The 20,013-nt window shown below is 43.7% G+C and overlaps 1 protein-coding gene across 1 annotated transcript in view; it reads right to left on the reverse strand.

Annotated features, from left to right (window-relative positions):
- Nucleotides 1-20,013, reverse strand: part of LOC103178715 (glutamate receptor 3) — a 78,442-nt gene that overhangs the window by 8,131 nt on the left and 50,298 nt on the right. Inside the window, exons 11-12 of the mRNA XM_042340829.1 lie at nucleotides 10,375-10,573; nucleotides 487-734 (exon numbers count right to left, since the gene is read on the reverse strand). Of these exons, the coding sequence (XP_042196763.1) occupies nucleotides 487-734; nucleotides 10,375-10,573 (447 nt within the window). The remainder of the gene's footprint in view (nucleotides 1-486; nucleotides 735-10,374; nucleotides 10,574-20,013) is intronic.

The raw sequence follows: 20,013 nt of genomic DNA on the forward strand, positions 1-20,013 counted from the left end.
CTTTCTTTCTTTCTTTATTCTTTTTTTTTTTTTCGCTTTATCCTTTTTTTCCGCCTTAAGAAAACAAAATGGCCAACGTCACGCGATCGACAATTCCTGGCAAGTTGGCCGAGCTGACTTAACCTTTTGGGCGGAGAAATCGGAACCTTTTTACTCAGCCGCAGAACTAAAGTAGCAACAAAGGAACGGTCGAAAAAAAATAAAAAAAATAGAGAAATAAAGGACGCCAGGTTTATAGATATCAATATAAAAATAAATAGATATTCTGTGTGTACATATATATATATATATATTCAAATAAAAAAAGAACAGATGCATTAAAGTAACTTATCTGCATGTTTACCATCTGTTATTTCCAGGCTCTTAAGGCAATGTAAAATGCAAGTTACCTCACAATCCAGACAACTAACTAAATAAGAAGAAGACACATCAGGGTAGGTGGAATACTATAACAACATGTGGATATTGTTACACTATTCCACCTACCTTAATGACGCTCCTTTAGGTGTTGCTACGCCGTAGCCTTTGGAATCCAGGTTCCCTCCTACTTTCATGGTGTCACAGGGCTTCCTCTGCTCTATGTACTCGTTCATCGTTGACTCCAGCAGGAAGGCGAACTTTCCTTTCGACTTCCGAACTTTGGCGACCCCGTCGGCCGTGGTTTTGGTGAACACGGACGGTTCAGCCGACTTCATGTAGGACCACATTTTCTCGTAGACGCCTATCTTTGAGCGCTGCACAGATAGTGAGAGAGAGAGAGAGAGAGAGAATGAAAGAACGTTATACACACAACTGCGGAGCATATATACAGCATGTGGATACGCAAATAGATATGATATAATTTATGATGCAAATCCTTCGCCGTCCAGCGCTTTGGGACGTCCTCCCGACGTGAGAGGCGCTATGAATTGGCTCAGGTTCAATTTCATTTGGTTCCCTACGAAAGACCAGTTCGGAGCATAGAACGGCTACAGTCGTAGGGGTTCTAATTTGGGGCATTTTCCTGTCTTCATAAGAAAAGGTGAATTGTTCCCATTTTCCAAGCTCCGAGGCTGCTGAAGATTGCATTCGAACCTCGCGAAGGAACACCTTGAGAGATCCGTTTACGAAATAACGCAAGTTAGACCCCATCGTCAGCCAGATAGAATTACCGCACGGTTAAAATAGAAGAGAAAAACTCCCTTTGCGGCGGTAGCTAACTGTCTCTGAAGCCCCAGCAGTTTGACTTGGGATACTCTCAAACACACTGATGGCATCAAACACTGGACTGACCAAAATACCCGCCTCAGACATGCAAGGAGTCATGTAGTCCATCTGCAGGAAGAGACGTACGAACTAGGTTGGCTGAAGAGCAGCCTTCAACTGGGAATGCGACAGCAATCGATGTGAATGGCACCGACTGATGGTCTAATTTGGCTCGCACATTAAAAATGTACCAAGTTACTGCCTTAGAGCAACAACCCCAGGCTACAACACCAGAGGACATCCCCGACCGCACTGATTAATTATTCACACTCAGTGTGAAGAGAGCGATCTCAGCGAATCTGTCAGGTTAGGATCGAATCCAACACGCTTTTATTTTTGCGCTGTACACTTGGGGACGGGGGGGGGGCGCGGAGAATTGAGAGAACTGGATCAAACCAGTCAGAACTGACGACCTTTAATGTCTGGATGAAGAAGGGGATCTTCAGGCCCTGTGTCTCAGTTGGAATCAAGGTGTTGGAATCGAGAACCGCAGTTGAAAGGATGAGCCAACATTGATGGGGATTCCTACCCACTGTGCTTCCCACAGAAAGCTGAGGGCACGGGCTGCAAGAGTTGGGGGTGGCGGGGGAAGGGGACCGAGGAAAATGACCTTTCAAACCGATGACGTTCAGAAATCTCAAAGAACTTCGGAACGGAACACTGTACGGCAAATTCCTAAGAAAATCCGCTCCAGATCGAACACGAGAGTATCAAACAGGCAGCGGGAAGTCATTTCATTTCTCTCTCAACACGATTTTCACAATGAGCTGCTGAATTAGTGGACTGCTTTTCATAGACTACATGTATTGAAAAAAATTCTCAGCGTGGCTTTACGAATACAAATTAAACCTGAAAACGGCTTGAGCGCTGTGTCTGAATTCCTCGGGAATGATTTCTGTTTTTAAAAAAAAGAGAAATAACTAAGGTTTTCCAACTGTGCAATTGGCAGCTGCATTTCGCCCACAAAACACACGAGTCAATTCACTTTGCAGTATGTTCCGCGAAGCGCTTTGAGACGTCTCAACGATGTGATAAGCGCTATAACAAATTCAAGGATTATCATTATTATTTTCCGGTGAAATAGCGTTGTCGAAGGTTGGCTGAACGGATTAAACCTTGCGGCCTTAATCTCTGATGGACATTTCCCTGTCCCTCGCACACCATGTTCTCGGCTATACGGAGAGGTGCTAATTATTCTGGTGTTACTAATTTTTTCAGCAAATCAGTGTTGGTGTTTAAGAGTGAAAGCACTCATCCATCTTTCACTTATGTGTTTCTGCGCCTAGGGCTGCGGATTAACACGTGCACGTGCAATATCACTCGCAAGTTATAATGCATTTGTACATTGTTACACAGCACTTTTCACGTCGCGAGGACGTCTCAAGGCACTTAGGAATCTTGGCTTGACGTCTGAACTGGGAGGGGCGCGAGATGAGGTGGGTGGGTAGGCTAAATGTAACGTACAAAATAACGTAGCACCAGTCAGGTTCGCTGCCATTTTTTTAAACACTCAACGACAACGCCAGAGAACAAAATGGAACCCTGAAGTGCTAAGCTGTTGTGTTGCCAAGAGTCTGACACTGGACCAGAGTGTGGCCAGATGGATGGACTCTCACTGATTGCGTTCGACTTTGCTGCCAGACAATCGAGGAGCACTCTGCGTGTGCGCGTGGGTGTTTGGAAAAGTGAAAGAGAGAGAAAGAGAGCCCTAGGACACCTCTGCTGTCTTATGATACTGTGAGACTTTCCTATGGGACTCTGCTATGTGCAGCCCGACACCTTTCCCTGTGACTGACACTCCAGCAGAGAGCCGCAGAGCCAGTGGTATAAACTGTCTCAACGATCACATCGCTCTTCTGCAGTTCCCGTGAACTAACAACAGCAACGTGCGTTTATATCGAGCCCTTCACTTCACTTTCCGATCAAAGTTTTAAGATCTCCTTACACCAAAACACTTTTGGTTCCGCTCCCTTAAGACATGCTATTTTCCGAACAGCCTCCCACTGCTACATATTAACTCGACTTGAAAGAATCAGGTCATTTGTATTTGCCAAAGAAAAAGGATACGAAGGACGTGTAGGATTGGTCCTCAGTTGTACTGTTGTTCATTTTACAGTGCATTGCGTTGGCAATGAAAGTGTTAGTTACCAGTTCCCCCGAAGGGAAGCTGAATGAGAATATTGGTGCGTTGCATATGGATATCAGTGTCTTATTTGCGGTATCAGAAATCACTTCAAAGGTGATTAGCGTTAAGCGTAGTGACTGATTTTGGATGGAGAGGTGGGGCCGGGACGACGACTCCAAGGAATTCTGCACCGCCTTGACCTGGCGTTCCCGCGAATCGGAGTGTTTCGTCTCCGCTCACTGGGAAAGGTTGGGTATTCCTTGCCTCGGGAGTCAGTACCTGCGATGCATTTTGCACTGACACGGCACCTTTCACAGTGGGAGGACGTTCCAAAGTGCTTAACGATCCTGGATGGGAACTGGAGCTCAGGGTGGGGGTGGGAAGAGGGGAACAGATGACTGAAAGAGCGGTTAAAGAAGTGACGCATCTTGAAAGAGATGAGGGAGGGAGGGAGCGAGCGAGTAAGAGGGACACTGGGAAGGGCTGCCTTGTGGCTGAAAGCCCGTCCATCGATGGTGGGGCAGATAGAGCGGGGGAACGTGGAGTTAGGCAGGTATTGGCAGAGCTTGGGGAATGGCCGGGTTGGTGAGGGTGAAGGAAGTTGCAGAGATAGAGTGTGTGGCGAGACTGTGGAGGCAATGAAATGTGAGAACGAGGGCTTCTTGTGTATCGTGGTATGAACGTAGCCTTCAGGTGCCATTGTCATGGAGTATTTTTGATCTATACCCTTCAAGCCGCAGGTTCAGTTCAAGGCCAGATGGGATATAGATGGAAAAACAATCTCTCTGACAGCCGGCCAGCTCCAAAATGAAATGAATTTTGGCATTCCATCTCCCAGTGAGTTTTGCCCTCAACAAATTGTCAGACTCTCACAGACGCAGCGAAATGAATGGCTGATGTGAGGAAATGCGTACTCCTGACTCAACAGCAGCACATCTTATGTTCATGATAATAATAATCCTCGCATTTGATGTAGCGCTGTTCATGTCTTCCAGATGTCTCAAAGCGCTTCACCGAATATACTGTAAAGTGAATTGACGGTACATTTGTGGGTGAAACGTGGCAGAGTCCCACAAACAGTCGTGGATTGAGTGACCAAATTATCATTGTTTTTTTTTTAAGGATTATTATCCCCGGAAAGGCGATCCGCCAATCGACTAACAAGCGGGTTCCTACTTACTGCTAGGGAAGCTGAGGCGTGTGGAGTAAGGAAACTTGCCCAACATTTCGACCTGCTGGGAAGACAACCCAGGTCTCTCGCGTGGGAGGCTAATAGTCTAACCACTGAGCTACAGGACTCTGTTAATGTTCGTCAATGTCACTTAGTGGGCTTTATGTGATACTCATTCCATAGGACAACCCAGCAATGTTATCATTCTTGACCTGCAACTATGTAATAATAAGAATAATAATCCTTGCATTTGCTATAGCGCCTTATCATGTCAGAAGGATGTCTCAAAGCGCTTCACAGAACACACAGTAAAGTGGAGTCACTGCGTTTGTAGGCAACACATTGAGCACAGCAACGTCCCAAAACAGCCATGGAGTGAGTGACCAATTTTATTTGGAAGGACGGCACCTCCGACAAAGCAGCCCTCCCCAGTGGGGTGTCAGTTGAGTTCAAGTCTCGACGTGGGATTTGAACCCACGACCTTCCGGCGAGAGTGCGAGCACTGAGCCAGGCTGACACACAGTAGCCTGGAGTCTTCATGCAAGGAAGCATCTGACCCCACTCGTTGGATCTCCATCCCGGAGTCCTTCCAACTCGCTCCCTCCCTCCCTACCTCTTTGACGGCACTGTTGGTAATCTTTCCCCTGCCCACCCCCTCCTCTCAGCTACCGCTCCCAGCTTAAGTTCCTAGCTCCTTAAAGCACCTTAGGACGTTGGATTAATGACTGTCAATCGCTCTGCCAGTCGTGTTCAGTTCCGCTGGTAACGCCCTTCCTTTCAGCAAAGAGCCGAGAAAAGGTTCCATTCCCACCTTTGGTGAGAACAATGATTGACGTTCACGCACTGCTGCGGGGGATTGCCTTTCACCAGCACTTTGCAGCTAATGTACTTCTGCATTAGCTCGTCTTTTCTTCTGTGTTTTTTTCCTTCTCCGGCAAGGTGAGTGTCTCGTATCAAATCCCTCGCGTCACCGTTTCAGGCTAGCGTTACAGTCAAATGATTTGATGGATGCTTACCAAGGGGTTTTTTTTTCTTTTTTGCTGGCAAATAAAAATTTACGAGGCAAGCAGAAAGGTATAGAATGATTCCTGCTCTTTCTTCCCCCCACCCCACCCCACTTCCCTCCCTCCCTCCCTCCCCCACCCCCACATCAGACTCTCCAACCAGGCTAGCAGTTTACGGACATTTCTCGGAATCATTCCGGGCTGTCGGCCTTTGAAACCAACCTAAATGTGATTCGGTCCCAAATCCTCAGTTGGCAGAGAAGCATTCACAGCGCATTAGGGATTTAGCTGGGAGAGGAAGCCCTAGATACCAAAGCAAGAAAAAAAAAAGAGCTTGTCATTTGAATTTGATTCAGAATGGAGCTTTCAAGTGCAGAGTTTTATTCTGGCCTGACACGGCTGAGCTAAATACAAATCGCGCTCGGTTTCAGGGCACTTTTATTTTTTACCGCAGTTCCTTATTAACCTGTCACGGTCACAAGCCACAGCCCGGCTCTGTTCAATCAGACGCTCTTACAGTGCTGATGACGATTAGCCTAATGGAATACTTCCACTGGACTACGGAAAGGATTTTGCTTACCGTCTAGTGCTTTGTTCTCCCGGGGAAAGTGCTTTGCTTTCTACAGTCTCAATTTTCGCCCACAAAATGCTCAAGTCAATTCACTTTACGCTAATATTCTGTGAGACGCTTTGAGACGTCTCTAAGACGCGATAAGGCGCTGTATCAAATGCAAGGATTACCATCATTATTGGCAATGGGGCTCCGTGCTTTAACCATTTGAACAATCAAATCAAACTCGCTGCCTGAAGCGGTGGTTGAATCAGACGGTGTGGATTACACTCAAGAGGAAGCTGGACTTTCACGTGAGGCGGAGGGGAACGGAGGTGGGGGGGGGGGGAGGCGGTAAAGGGAACGGGTGGAGACTCGTGTAGAGTATAAACACCGGCATGGACTGATTGGGCCGAGTGGCCTGCTTCCACGTTGCCCGTTCTTTGTAAATTTTCTTTGTGAATCCGTTTTCAGCTCAGGCAGTAACACAGCCCACACAGCTTCACGCTGCAGTGCAGGCGCCAGCACGTTTCACAGTCCAGCCGGGACAGAGGGAGGTGCTGTGGACCTCTATCCTGTGTTGGGAGCCTGGGAACAAGTGAGCCTTTGAGCATTTCCAGAAGATCTTTAGCGAACTGCTGACATCGGGATCTCGAGAGATTCTTTTAATGTCTACAATCCACTCTACCTCCTCTGGAACGCACAACGCTCCCCTTTTCCGATGAACGAATGATAACAATAAATAAAAATAGCCCTTGCGTTTGATACAGCGACTTTTTACGTCTTTGCGACGTCTCAAAGCGCTTCACACAATATCCTGTAAAGCGAATTGACGGTATATTTCGTGGGCGAAACGGGGCAGTCAGTTTTGTACAGCAGTGTCCCACAAACAATTAGAATTAGAGTTCACCTGATGTTATTTACTTTGGCTGATTTCACTGAAACTTTCTCACCACCCCCCTCACCCACCCCGCTCTATCAATTAACCGACAGTCACATTATCTTTTTTTTTAACTCTAACTGCAGTACCTTCGAGGAATTCTGTTCCACTCGAACAGATTAAATTAAGACCTCTTAAATTTAAGTACAATACATGAGCGGGCAGAGCTATTCCATCAGAGTGACTAAGAGAATGACTTACTTGGTGGAGTACAATGTTCTCAAGGTAGAGCTATTTACTGAGAAGCAATGTGTTTGACTCTCCATTCATTCCGCATTACTTCTGAAGCACTTTGAGACACCATCTAAATGTAAATTGCTTTGTATTGCTTCCAGGGAACAATACATAGGTATTAAGAGCGTGCTCATGCCCAATGGGCTAAGTACGACAAAGCAATTGATTCAATCAGGAATTTAATATTTAAGGGCTGCCCGTTCCACAACGGAACATTTCTTGATTTGGGGGCGGGGGGGGGGGGTAGAAAGATCAAATTAAACTACAACTCCCCTGAATTATTTTATTGCATCACTGCCCTGGATGGGGTGGATTGGGGGGAGAAATTAAAAAGGACCAGACTGAAAGGGATGAGATAGAAGAAACAATTATCTCAAAGCAGCTCCTGTCTAGACAGAATCAGCCAGCGTGATTTAGTGAATACTTATTTATGGTCATCCTGGTGTCTTCCACTTGCGAAAGTAAGTGGCAGACACCTCTCTCTCTCTCTCTCTCTCTCACTCCTAGCAGTTTGCATTCAATGAATAGAAGAAATCCCATAAGGTCTTACCACCGAAAACTGGTGAAATTACTGGCCTCCGTAGAATCACTAAGAATCAGTTTCTTATTCCGCAGTACTCTTTCAAATAAGAATTCAGCAAAACTAATCGCAACCCCTCTGGCTACAATAAAAATTCTGCAGATGAGGAGGAATTTTAGTGCAGATAATACTTCAATTACTTATAATTTTTCAGTTTCCTCCCTACCTCTCCTGAAGGCAGCGTCTTAAACCGAAACCATCCTATTTGGAATACGTTTCACGGTGAAACAGCTTTATATATTATATATACATATTACAATACACATTTCTCTGCCACATACATACATGTACATACATTCATACACGAACACACACTTGCACACATACATGCGCACCATAAATTCATACATGCATACATACACACACATATCTATATACATATACACATACATACACATATACACACACCACACATACACACACACCTGCACTGGACCATCATTGAAACACTAGACATTAAAAGTTAAGTTAAGCTGTCATTATGATCCCACTGTAACAAACATAATGGTTCTATAAATTGCTCGTCACTCCGTAACACTTCCACAGGATTTCATACTTGTGGCACAGGAGAGGCCACTTGAGATCAGCTCAGGTAAGATCCAAACCTACTTAAACTGGTTCACTGGCGCACCTATTTATAGAGGCAAACTGAGTACGTTTTGGATGATAGTAACCTACATATAGGTCTGATGTTTAATGATATTTTACCATTATAAGCAACATCCCTGCCTCCGGTTACTGATTCCCCTCTGCTATTGACTTTGATTCACCTTAGCCTGACTAGATACTGACTTAAGAATGAGCGAAAGCAGCCAAAATGTTAAATGGGGAGATACAATAAGAAATGAGTCTGAAATGATCAAGATATTTCAAGGGTTTGTCTTTCTACTTTGGTACTGAACTAAACTGAATATGATTGCTGCCTTGTAAACACACCTATTCCCCCTCTATTAAATGCATCCATCCTTATTTCCAGCGCAATCACCTTTGATTATTTCATTGCGAGTACATTAGAAACTTTGCATCCCCGACCTGATTAAAATAACAAGCCATAATTAATTTACCCTTCGGAAAGTGTCGCAAGACGTCCTGCTATCATTTCCACATACCATTATCGCGTGCCATTATTGCTTCCTAATTAAATACAGTGGTCGGAGATTATAAGGCAATTCACTGTCGAAGTGCGCTGGAAACATCTGCTGCAGCATTATCTGCTGTGCCGAAACCTCATTTGCATCAGCCTTCTTCATTTAGTATAAAGGTCACCGGCTTAGACCTTATGCTCAGCAGGTTTGGTCCAAGCCTTGTTACTCCTTTCAAAATGATTTTGCAAATATGTTCAGAGTGAGTGGGTTTCTGCAAATCTCTGTATGCAAATGGCCACCTATGTGCATACGTATCAGTGAAACCCTAATTACTTATGGATGCATGAGTACATACATGCATTTTCTTTCCAAATCTTGCACCGGGCTTCAAGGTTTTTACTGAAAACCAGCCCGAGATTGTGTGCGCTTATCGCCCTGATCACCATTTCTTCCTGTAACCACGAAAGGAAAAGAGTCTTTTTTTTTAAACCAATTTCATAATCTTACGGTTGTGCAAATCGAATCTCAACAAATGAAATTGGTTGTTTGTGGGACGTCTCGATGCTCAAATTGGCCTCCGCGTTCACCCACAAAACACACAGACACTGCACTTTACAATATGCCCTGCGAAGCTTTTTGGAACGTCCTCTGCTGACGTGAAAGGTGCTGAACCAAATCCAACAATTAATTATTATCATTATTTGCCATATTAATTCATTCAGAAGAATTAAAATGAGGGGGGAAAAGAATCCTTCCTTAAAATAATATTAACAATAATCAATAATCATAGTAACCATAATAACAAGAATTATAATCCTTGCATTTGATACAGCAAATTTCTGGGTGGGAAGACAAGTCAAAGCGCTTCGCAGGATTTACTGTAATGCGTAGTGACTGTGTGTTTTTGCAGGCGAAACATGGTAGCCCAATTCAGCACCGAAAAGTCTCGCAAAAACAGCCATGAACTGAATGGCTAACTTTACTTGTGAGACTGTCAGCCAGCACTTGTTTGGGTTATCTATCGCTCTGCTTCTGATTGACTGTGTGAGATGCCACGCAGACAAGCGGTCTAAGGTCAATTCAGAGCTTATGTGTACAAATACGAGACACTAACTGTGTCTGTTCAGTCAGCAGCAAAGTTAATTGGCTTACATAAGCCTAGTTCAAAGCAAAAGTAACCATGCCTGTGTACTGGGAAAAGATAAAAAGCAAAAGGCAGAGATAATTAGGACACACAACACAGAATCCCATCCACTTTCATATTCAACCATTAGAAATCTCGCCCCAGCAATGTCCCATTCACAGTAATGAGTAAATCTGAGAGGAATTAGGAGGGACAGCAACAACAACAACAGCAACGACAACTTGCATTTATATAGCACCCCTTCAAACAAGTCTCAGAGAGCCACGTTCAGGTCATGCAAGGAGGTACAGACTTACTCTGAAGAACTCTTTGGTGGAGCCTGAGTCCAAGGTTCCGTAGGCTATCTCTGTTTGCTTGGCGAGATCCTCGGCGCTCTCGATGGGCGACACCATCCTCTCCACCGTCAGGAAGGCGGCGAGGTTGGCCGTGTACGAGGAGATGATAATCAGGGTGAAGAACCACCAGACGCCTCCAACAATCCGCCCTGAGAGGGATCTAAACACAAGCGAGAGGTCTGCTGTTTAGCGAGAGCGTTGTCTCATTGGGACCAAGTGAGCGAGGCAGAAAAAAGGGGGTCGGAATTCATAGAACCCAACCACCTTTTCACAGCATTTAGAAATCGATCAACCGAAGACAACAGGACATTTACTTTGACGGAAGCTTGTCTGCCCAATGCCACAGCTAGGATGCTTACTCAAATCTGACAGTCGGAAATTTACATGTCTAAGATCTACAGCGGAAACGTTAAGGCACAAACCCAGGCCGCTCCTGTCTACTTCACACTATCTACTCCGCTGGATGGTGTGGATGGGGTGGGTTGAACAGAAAAATGAGAGGTGCATGGCAGAAATTCAATCGGTGTCCACCAGGGCCAGAAACATTTAACTTGGCAACAAAAGTGAGGGCATTCACTCGGGCTCTCAAAACTGGCGGACGATTACCAGCAACGACCAGCGTTTGAATAGAAGCTTTGCCATCACTTTTGGTTTGGAGATTCACTTCACCCCGGATCGTGCTACGCTTACGACCAATTGAATAGTGGATATCTGAGCAACAGTCGGAGAATTCTATTCTGTACGACAGGCAATTCCTCCTGATTAATATTTTAGTTTCGAGTCGACTGGTCTCAAAGGATCAAAGCATCGTGTGAGCTTCCCTGCCACAATATCACCCATAGCACAGTGCACCGAGCCTTTGAAGAGTACCTTCTGAAAAAATATTTTGGGAGGACTGAGCAGGCTGTTTGGAATCAATTGGTAAATGCCAGAGGAAATCTGCACAGTTGCACTCATCACCAGAGGCAATCCTTTAGCTTAGATGCAGTAATTATGTTGACAATAGCCAGCAGGACAGTAACTTGTTTAGATTCGGACTCTCGTCACTGGACTTGACAGACAAGCTCAACGAAGAACCGAACAGGAGAGAGGAACTCGTGCAGGCCTCAGGAGCTGAACTACAGGGAAGATTATTGATTATTGATCAGCTTCCACTGCAGCTTAGACACTTTCAGGTGTGAGAGGCTGAGCCTCAGTTAGAGGGAAAAACAGCAAGAATGGAGGAAGCCCTTAGCATTCAGTTTAGATAGGAGGCTCGTGCAAGATATTTTACAGTGTTCCCATCATAGTAAGTCCCAGTTCCCTGACCTTAACCACCCTTCTGTTGATTACCTCCTGGCATCTGTCCTAATTAATTGCCCTTCACACCTCTGTCCTCTTGAACCGCTACCTCAATGTGCCTGAAGGCAACGTTCTTGGATTCACTTTCTCTATTCAATTTAGCATTTTCTCTTGTACCTCTTTCTTGCAATGCATTTGCTTTTTAGAATTGTTTGTCAGCAGGAGTTAGTGAAAGGACATTTTGTGCTGAAGCCCTGATGTGATGTCATGACATTCAGACACTATTGTTCTCACTCTATCTATATTCAGTCACATAGAGCACAAGGACCTCACACGTTATTTGCTCCAAGCTGTCTTATCGTCGAGAGAGAGAGAGAGAGAGAGAGCAGAAACTCATCCTGTTAGACTAGACTGACTTTATAGCAATATTCCAGCAAAGAAACAGGCCTTTTGACCCAACCAGTCTGTGCTGTATACTCCACATGAGATTACACCGCACCTAATCTCCTCTCCTGTACCCCTCTATGCCCTTCTCCCTCATGCATGCTTCACGTTAGGCCCCAACGCACTAAACTCCCCTCTTGTGTTATTTAAGCAATTTGCATGCATACAGCGCACACAAGGACAAATAAGGAGAGAGAGAGAGAGAAAGCGTTCCGTGAGCTGGAACAGCATCCTTAAAGGTAACTGAGCTGAGGAGCTAAGCTTTAAGGCTAAGTTATTTAATAGGGGAGGCATCAGCGCTGCACAACCAAAGCAAGAAGGAGATGTGCAAGGCGGGGAAAGTCCGTAGGCCAGAGGTAGCATCAACGAAAGGAAGAGTCTTTGGCAAAGACAATAATTGTGTAGTGTTGGGATCAGCGCCCATTAATAGAACTACATACAGCCAGTGAAGCGCAGAGCAAGTGAAGCGTCCGACTCACTCCCACAGATCCGTGCACATCATCACTCACTCACACTGGACAATAGTTCGCTATTAATAGCATATAACAATTAACTCATACAACCTCCACCTCATCCCCCTCCTCCCCTCACGACGCTGACAGTGATTGGATGTTGATCCAATGGGGCCAGCAGTTCTCTGACAACACTGAGTCAGTGTGGGCAGGTTTGTGTGGGGGGGGACACGGCAACCAATGTTCACATGTTTCTGTCCAGTCGGACCCATGGTGATGGGTCTCCCTGTGCGTCAGACCAATGGCTGACCGTTGCATTTCCCATTATGATGATCCTAGTGGTAAGAGGTGTCAATGATCTTAAACCCCCGAAATGCTCAACCCCCAAAAAGTTCCTCAAACTCAAAACTGAAGGGAAGGGTAGTAGGCAGGAGAGGAGAAAGACATGAGTTAATTGTAAGCTCAAATGTTACTTACCAATATGTTCAGTTTTCATTTGTGTCCAGGGGCTAGATTCTGAAACACATCTGTGACCATGTTTTCATTACAATTATTCACTCCAGTTACCAACAACGATCATTTATTTTTTAAAAAATCAGTGACCTTATCCTGAGAGCAATTCTTTAACGTTTGCTTTGAACGGCAGCATTCGCTGATGGTTTGTTTCACTGATGGTATTAAAACACTCTCTCTCTCTCTCTCTCGAGTGATTATCACAAAGGGAGGTTATTCTGCTCCGCGGGTTTGCCAATACCAAATCTATTCTGTTCGCAAGCTTCCTCCACCCACCCCACCCCCCACCCTCCCCCCACGGGCTTAGAAATAACTGTAATGCAATCTTCACCTCTAAGTAACATCGCGTTAAGAACGCTAAATCAAATCTTAGCGTATAAAATTCCATTACACTTATTTCTAAGCGGGGATCAATTTGTGAAACATACTGAAGGAGCATCGGAACAGTTAGCTGGCATTAGCAAACTCGTCACCTCGAGTGCTCGGATCAGAACAGCTCCCCACAAAAGTGTTCTAAATTTGGAGTGGATTATTACAGAAAATGATTATTAAAGCACAGAAAGCTTTTTGGCATCTAAGAGGCGTTTTCAGAATCTTGCTCCAGATATAAGATACTGCAGGCACTGGTAACTGTAGACAGAACACATCCATATTTGAGACACCGTGTATTTTTTTTGTGGGGGGGGTGTGGGTGAGCAGTTGTAGCTAGGAATCTTTAATCCATCTACTGGAGCTGTTATCCCAAAATTTGGAAGTCTACATACTCTGCTTAAACTTGACGCTGTGATAGGGATGGGGGAGGGTGTGGGGGGGGACAGTAGGGTGGGTATTCTGGAGGGATGAGATGGAATGGGCCAAAGGGCTACGCATTTCATCACCACACATTCCCTCCCCAGTGAACCTAAATGGATCGCTCAGTCGTGCTACAATGAAAAACCTGGGCTAGATTCTCCAAAGCCTTGATTGTGACCCTAGTGACTGTTTCTGTTGGTGGGTTTCGCTTTCCGGCAACTAAGAATCAGACTCTGGTGACATGACCTGTGACGGACACCTGAAGATGTGAAGATTACTTCTATAATCTTCAGTCGTGAAGGAGGTGGAAGATGATATTGTACCAATGCCTGGGTAACATCTGTTTGACATAGATGAGTTACGACAGATGTTGGAAGTAAAGGAACAAATAAAATAAAATGAAATGCATACCTTGAGAAATTTGGAACAGGAGCATGTGATGAAGTGATAATATGTTAGAAATGAAAAGACATAACATGGTTAATAATAATCTCATTTCTCTTACTCTATAATCCATGTAGGCACCTTCTAGCACCTTTTAACAGCGTCTCAGTTAACGGCCACGATGCTTGCCCAGTGAAATATTTGTACCATGTTTATGGCAGAAGCTCAAAGCATAGATAATGCACGCTGTCATTTTTTTTAAGATGCTGAGAATTGCACCGACAGATTGCTTTTCCTATTATTTTACAAATTCCCCCCAGATGTTCTTTCTAATATCTCTACACTCTTTGTTTGGCCTCACCAAACCCGCTGCCTTTCTAACACAGACCGATGGAGAGCAATTAGCAGGAGGAACCCTGATTGAGTGTTTCCCCTCCGTACCCCAGTGGCGTTAAGGCCAATTTTTGGTACCACTGTTGCTCCCTCCCTTGGGATCATCTAACTCAGCCCAGTCCAGGCATCCAACATGAGATGTCTGGGTCTTTCTAGCTGAGGTTCACTCTAGGCTGGTGGCTTCACTAACTCAGCCATCAGCAGTAGCTCGCTTTCTTTTTCTTATGTAGAAAGATTAGCATTGATGACTACGGCTGAGTATGTATTAGATAAGAGAGTGTAGTTCAGAAAAAACATCTATGAATGGAGCTTCTCAGTTTACGGCACAAATACCTCTGTGGGTTGAAGACTTCAAACATAAAGCGATCGTAACAGTTTCTCCAGTCTTATTTTGGTAGAAGCTTAACACAATAAGAGATGAGCTATGTTCTCAAAACTATAGCTCAAGAGAAGTTCAGTCATACTGTCACTGCGTGTAGCTCGTTGTTAGAAATATATACCACAGAAGTTAATTAAAACAGAGGACCTATGTTTTGTTGAACTTGCTGTTACTTGTGCTTTTGAACATACTAAGTGTCTTTTGATACAAAATAGAAGTTGAGCAGGGACAAGGCAAGAGATATAACTGCTCACAAAGGATCAGATGTAATTGGAAAACCGAGTAAAAGCAACAACTTGCATTTATAGAGCCCTCTTGACATAGGGTAATGTCTCAGAGCGCTTTACAGGGACAGAGTTGGAAGCTAAGCAAGGGAGAGGGGGTAAAGGTAAGTGGCCATAGGCGTGTTCAAAGAGCTGGGATTTGAAGCACGACTTAAAGATATGACAACAACTTGCATTATATAGTGGCCTTCACGCAAGGTAGCTCTCGGAACCCTTAACAAGAGAAGGGGCGAGGCAGAGTGGTGGAGGGAGGGTGTTTCAGAGGTTAAGGGCATAGGAAATGAAGACTTAGCCAGTGAGCGGAGGGGGTGGGGAAAGAGTAGAGAAGGAGATGATTGGAGAGATAAGGAGGTGCCAGGGTGTGGATGGATTAGTAGTAATGGAGTATTGGAAAAGGAGAATTTGGTGAATTGAAGTTGCTCACAATTGCACTATTTCTACAGATCATCAAAGTAACGCTGGACTAACGTCAAAGTGGAACTTCTGGGTCCTTGCTTTGAGTATTAAAGTAAGAATTCTGTCTTAATACTATGAGAACAAAATAAGTTTCATGCTCTCGTGTTTATATTTAACTAATACTTAAATACTTTAATACCTAAAGTAATACGAATTGAAATGAAGCGTTCGATACACATCCATATTTGTTTCAACCCTCCTTTCTTACATTCAGTGCTGCACTTGGATTCAAGTATTGACATTGACTTGGGATGAGCTCAAACCCATTCCAACTGTCACCCTTTGCAGCCTTTGAACGAAAGGCATATCCCAGAATAGGCAGAATAACTTTCACTTATCTACTAAATACACATTTGATTAAGTGGATACTTTAATTTTTTAAGTATATTTTGCACCAATTTTGCAGAACTCTCCGACACTATTGAGCCTCTGTCCCCAAATCCATCAGCTCCTAACAATGTACAGAAGTTGACTCAACATCCAGTTTCCTCTCAGTTTTCCTTCAGAGGAAAAATATCTGGTCTACACCCTTTACTTCAAACAGCTTGACTAAACTCGGTCACACATTGAGGAACCCTCATCGTTAACCGTTCCATGGTGAATAACATCATATACTTAAGAGAAGACACCTTAATTGTATTGTTTGCATCTCTTCCTTCTGCCTGACATTTGACCTCTACACTTTAAACACGTGCCTATCCTATGAACACAAATGCACATCAACACCAATCCTTTGACAAATAATTAAGAGGTACTGTAGCCCCACTATAACCTCAACATCAAACAAATATTCCTCCGTCTCCTGGATAACTAGCCTGGGATTGACTAATCTGTCCTCTTGAGACATTATGATGGCATCATTCTATTCTCTTTTGGAAGATTGTCCAAACCTCTACTTCCTTCTACTTAAGGAAAGTTAAGAGAGGGATCTGAGGGTAAACATGGAAAGGTTATTCCTACTGATTGGCAAATCTTAGTATTGCCAAGGGTTAATCAATGCATTGGCAATAAACTTCTAACAAAGGGAGATGAACTTAGCATTGTCAAGGGTTGATCTACAGCATTAACAATCAATCTCTAAGAAGGGGGCATGAATTTAATATCGTCAAAGGTTAATCTATAACGGAGGCAATGACTTCCAATGTGAGAAACTGAGGTCATGCACCAGCGAGATACTGTCTCAATGAAACCTACTCTTGTTCTGCCAAGCAGCACTTTGGCTCCAACGTATTTTAACACTATTGCACATCATGCATTTGTTTTGTAACTCAATTCACAAAGTGCAGTCTCCTTGTCCCAAATGATCTACTGCACCGATTTGTCTCCGAGCAAAACACCAGGGATCGAAAGCATCAGTGGATAGCATTGCAATGCAAGTTATTTTTTTATAGAAAAAAATGACAGAAAAAGGGGTGGAAAAAAAGACAGCAGTTCAGAAGAGAGAAACACACTCTTATTTCAGAGGAGGGTTTGATGGAGGCCATTGGAAGGAAGGTTCATTGGAGGATTTAGGATCGTTCAGCATGAATTTAAAATGATTGCTCCAGACTGCAGAGCGTTTTGCATTGCTTAACTTCAATAAGAGGTTTCAAAGTTAATGATACTCACACTGCAAAAAAAAAATCAGGCAGCCTCTTTGTTTTGACACGTTCCAAACTAATAATAATTCAGTGCTCTTCCAAACGTAATTTGTTCAGTCACAACAGAGACCAACTCGAAGAGGCTGGTTCATTATGAAAAGGCACCTCGCACAGTTTGGGAGTTTGAATTTCAATTGCATTCCTTTGTACTCAGCAAACAAGTAAAGTGCACACATGTCTCTCTTTTTTTAAAAAAGAAGTAGGAAAACAGGTCCCCACGGATGAATGGGGAAGATGTGAAACTTTCTTGGTTCGAATCGTTACAAAAACATTGTTTGGCACGTATAATGGTTTGGGATATCAGCTGTGTCAAGAAATCATGAGAAATGCTTATGTCCCACCCGGGAATATGATGCCTTGTAACAAACTTAACCAGTTCGGAAAAATAACATGAGAATCAACGGCAGCCTCAATTCTGGGCAGCTCGGGCCAAATTGGTCAAAAATTGGACATTTCCAATCTGTCAGAGGAAATAACCCTTGGCTGGTTAGTCTGTCACAGGGCCAGTGATGTACCCATTAGTAAGATGTAAAAAACATGTATAAATACACAGTAGGACCAGAGAAGGAAGATGAACCATTAGACAGAGAGAAAACTGGTGAAAAATAATTAAAACTGCAGTATCCCTTTTTGTAGGCCCACACAGACCCATTTCAAGTCATCCGCCAGTGTTAACTTTAACATAAACCCTTCTCTAAATGTAACCTGGTCGACAAACCTATTGCAAGGGTTAAATAAAGGTTAATCACAGAAAGACTTTGCAGAAAAGCCCCTCGGTTGCTTAAGTTAACCCCCATCTTCAGGCCTACCTAACATTCGAACCATTCCTGAGACATTTGTCCTATGTCTGAGTATAAACGGTGAACAACAGTTCCAAGCTGTTAATAAAGATTAGGTCACATAACTAGCCATGGTCAGCACAAGTGAAGGTACCATTTCAAGCTTCCTCCGTGCACCATAATCTAGTTACCACTATCAATGCTTATCATTGCTTCTCTCTGGGTTCTATCTCTCTAATGCTGATTGTCAATTTTAGTGATCTCTTTACGACATGTTTACAACGGGATATCCTTTTTCTCAGAAAAGCAGTTGACTGCAGTGGCAATTTGTACTAAATTTATGCTGGTTTTTGTGCTCTGGGTTTTTAATCCATCAGGAGATAGATTGAGATTGGCCAACACCATTTGACCTTGAGGACTTCAATCTGTCTTGCAAAGCCTACTCTCAGAATACCTGCTCCACTCCCAAAACTTTGACCTCTTTTGTATCTGCTACATTTTGCGACACTTTGCATTTTGGGGGGGTGGGGGGAAGAACCCTGCTTAGGGTGGCAATATTAATAATAATAATAATGATAATAATCCTTGTGTTTGATACAGTGCCTTATCACATCTTTGAGACACCTCAAAGTGCTTCACAGAATATACTGTAAAGTGAATTGACTTTAAAAGTCAATGGAAAGTAAAGTGCAGGAACAAGCGACCAGAACTCCTGTAGGAGACTATTCTTATCTGAAAGACGTTTCAGTTGTTTGGGAGATTTTCTCTACTTTTTGGTGAATCTTCCCCAATGGGAGTTTTCAACCAACAGGAAGGGAGAGAAGAGAGAGATGATTGGAAAAAGTGGTTAAAAAATACAACCGCCGACTATCTCAGGACATCCCTCTAGCTTCCAGGCACACACACGTAACAATCTTGGGGATAATCTGCTTCGGCACGTGATTCCAGTTTCTGTGAGCCTTTTTTAACAAAAAAAATGGACTTGTGGCAACTGCTCTCGCTTGTGCTCTTAAGCTACTACAACCAAGAAGGAGCTACTGTATTTTCAGCTGTTTAAGGATAATTGGCAGCTCGCAATGTTCAAGGGAGAAAAACCCATTTGATCAAAAATTCAAAAGGTTGTATACACTAGTTACAGTCACCACACATAAAGCACCATACTTCTGCGACACGTGTAACTTAGCTCGCTGCATTATTTATGAAGGTTTTTCTTTTTAAAATCCATATTTTGCTCACTGCAAAAGCTAGATAATGTTTGCTCGCTGTTCTTTATCCCTTCCATGACATCAATCGTCTTCTCCATCAGGGAGATTGCCATTTGCTTCTGTTAGGCCGACTGATTGACTGACTGAATGATTGACTGGGTCGGCGTTTCTGACAGCTATGCCGCTGTTAATTGATCGGTGACATGTACACATAAAAAATAAATTGCTCGGTGACCTGATACATATACATTAAAAAAAACGACAGCAAAAGCGAGGGAACGCGGATCATTCCTTGGTCAGGAGAAGAAAATAAAGAATACTTCACTTTGTGCGCTAAAACAAAATATCAGAGCTTATCCTTAACCCGATAATACGACCAGACTCGATAAGACTTTCCCTCTGAAACAATGCACCATGAAGGTCTGCAATACGGGATACTGCAACGTGTAAATGTGATGATAAAGATGGAACAGCTAGTTGAAGAATGGAAGTAAGTTAGAGACGATGGTTTAATTCAAGCAAACTCAAAAGAAGCCAAGACCTGCTTGGAGGTGCTCCTTAATGGTATTGCCGCATGTTTTTTTGCTCTCTCTCAGGT

The sequence above is a fragment of the Callorhinchus milii genome, unplaced genomic scaffold (genome assembly GCF_018977255.1).
Source record: "Callorhinchus milii isolate IMCB2004 unplaced genomic scaffold, IMCB_Cmil_1.0 Scaffold15, whole genome shotgun sequence".
NCBI lineage: Eukaryota > Metazoa > Chordata > Chondrichthyes > Chimaeriformes > Callorhinchidae > Callorhinchus > Callorhinchus milii.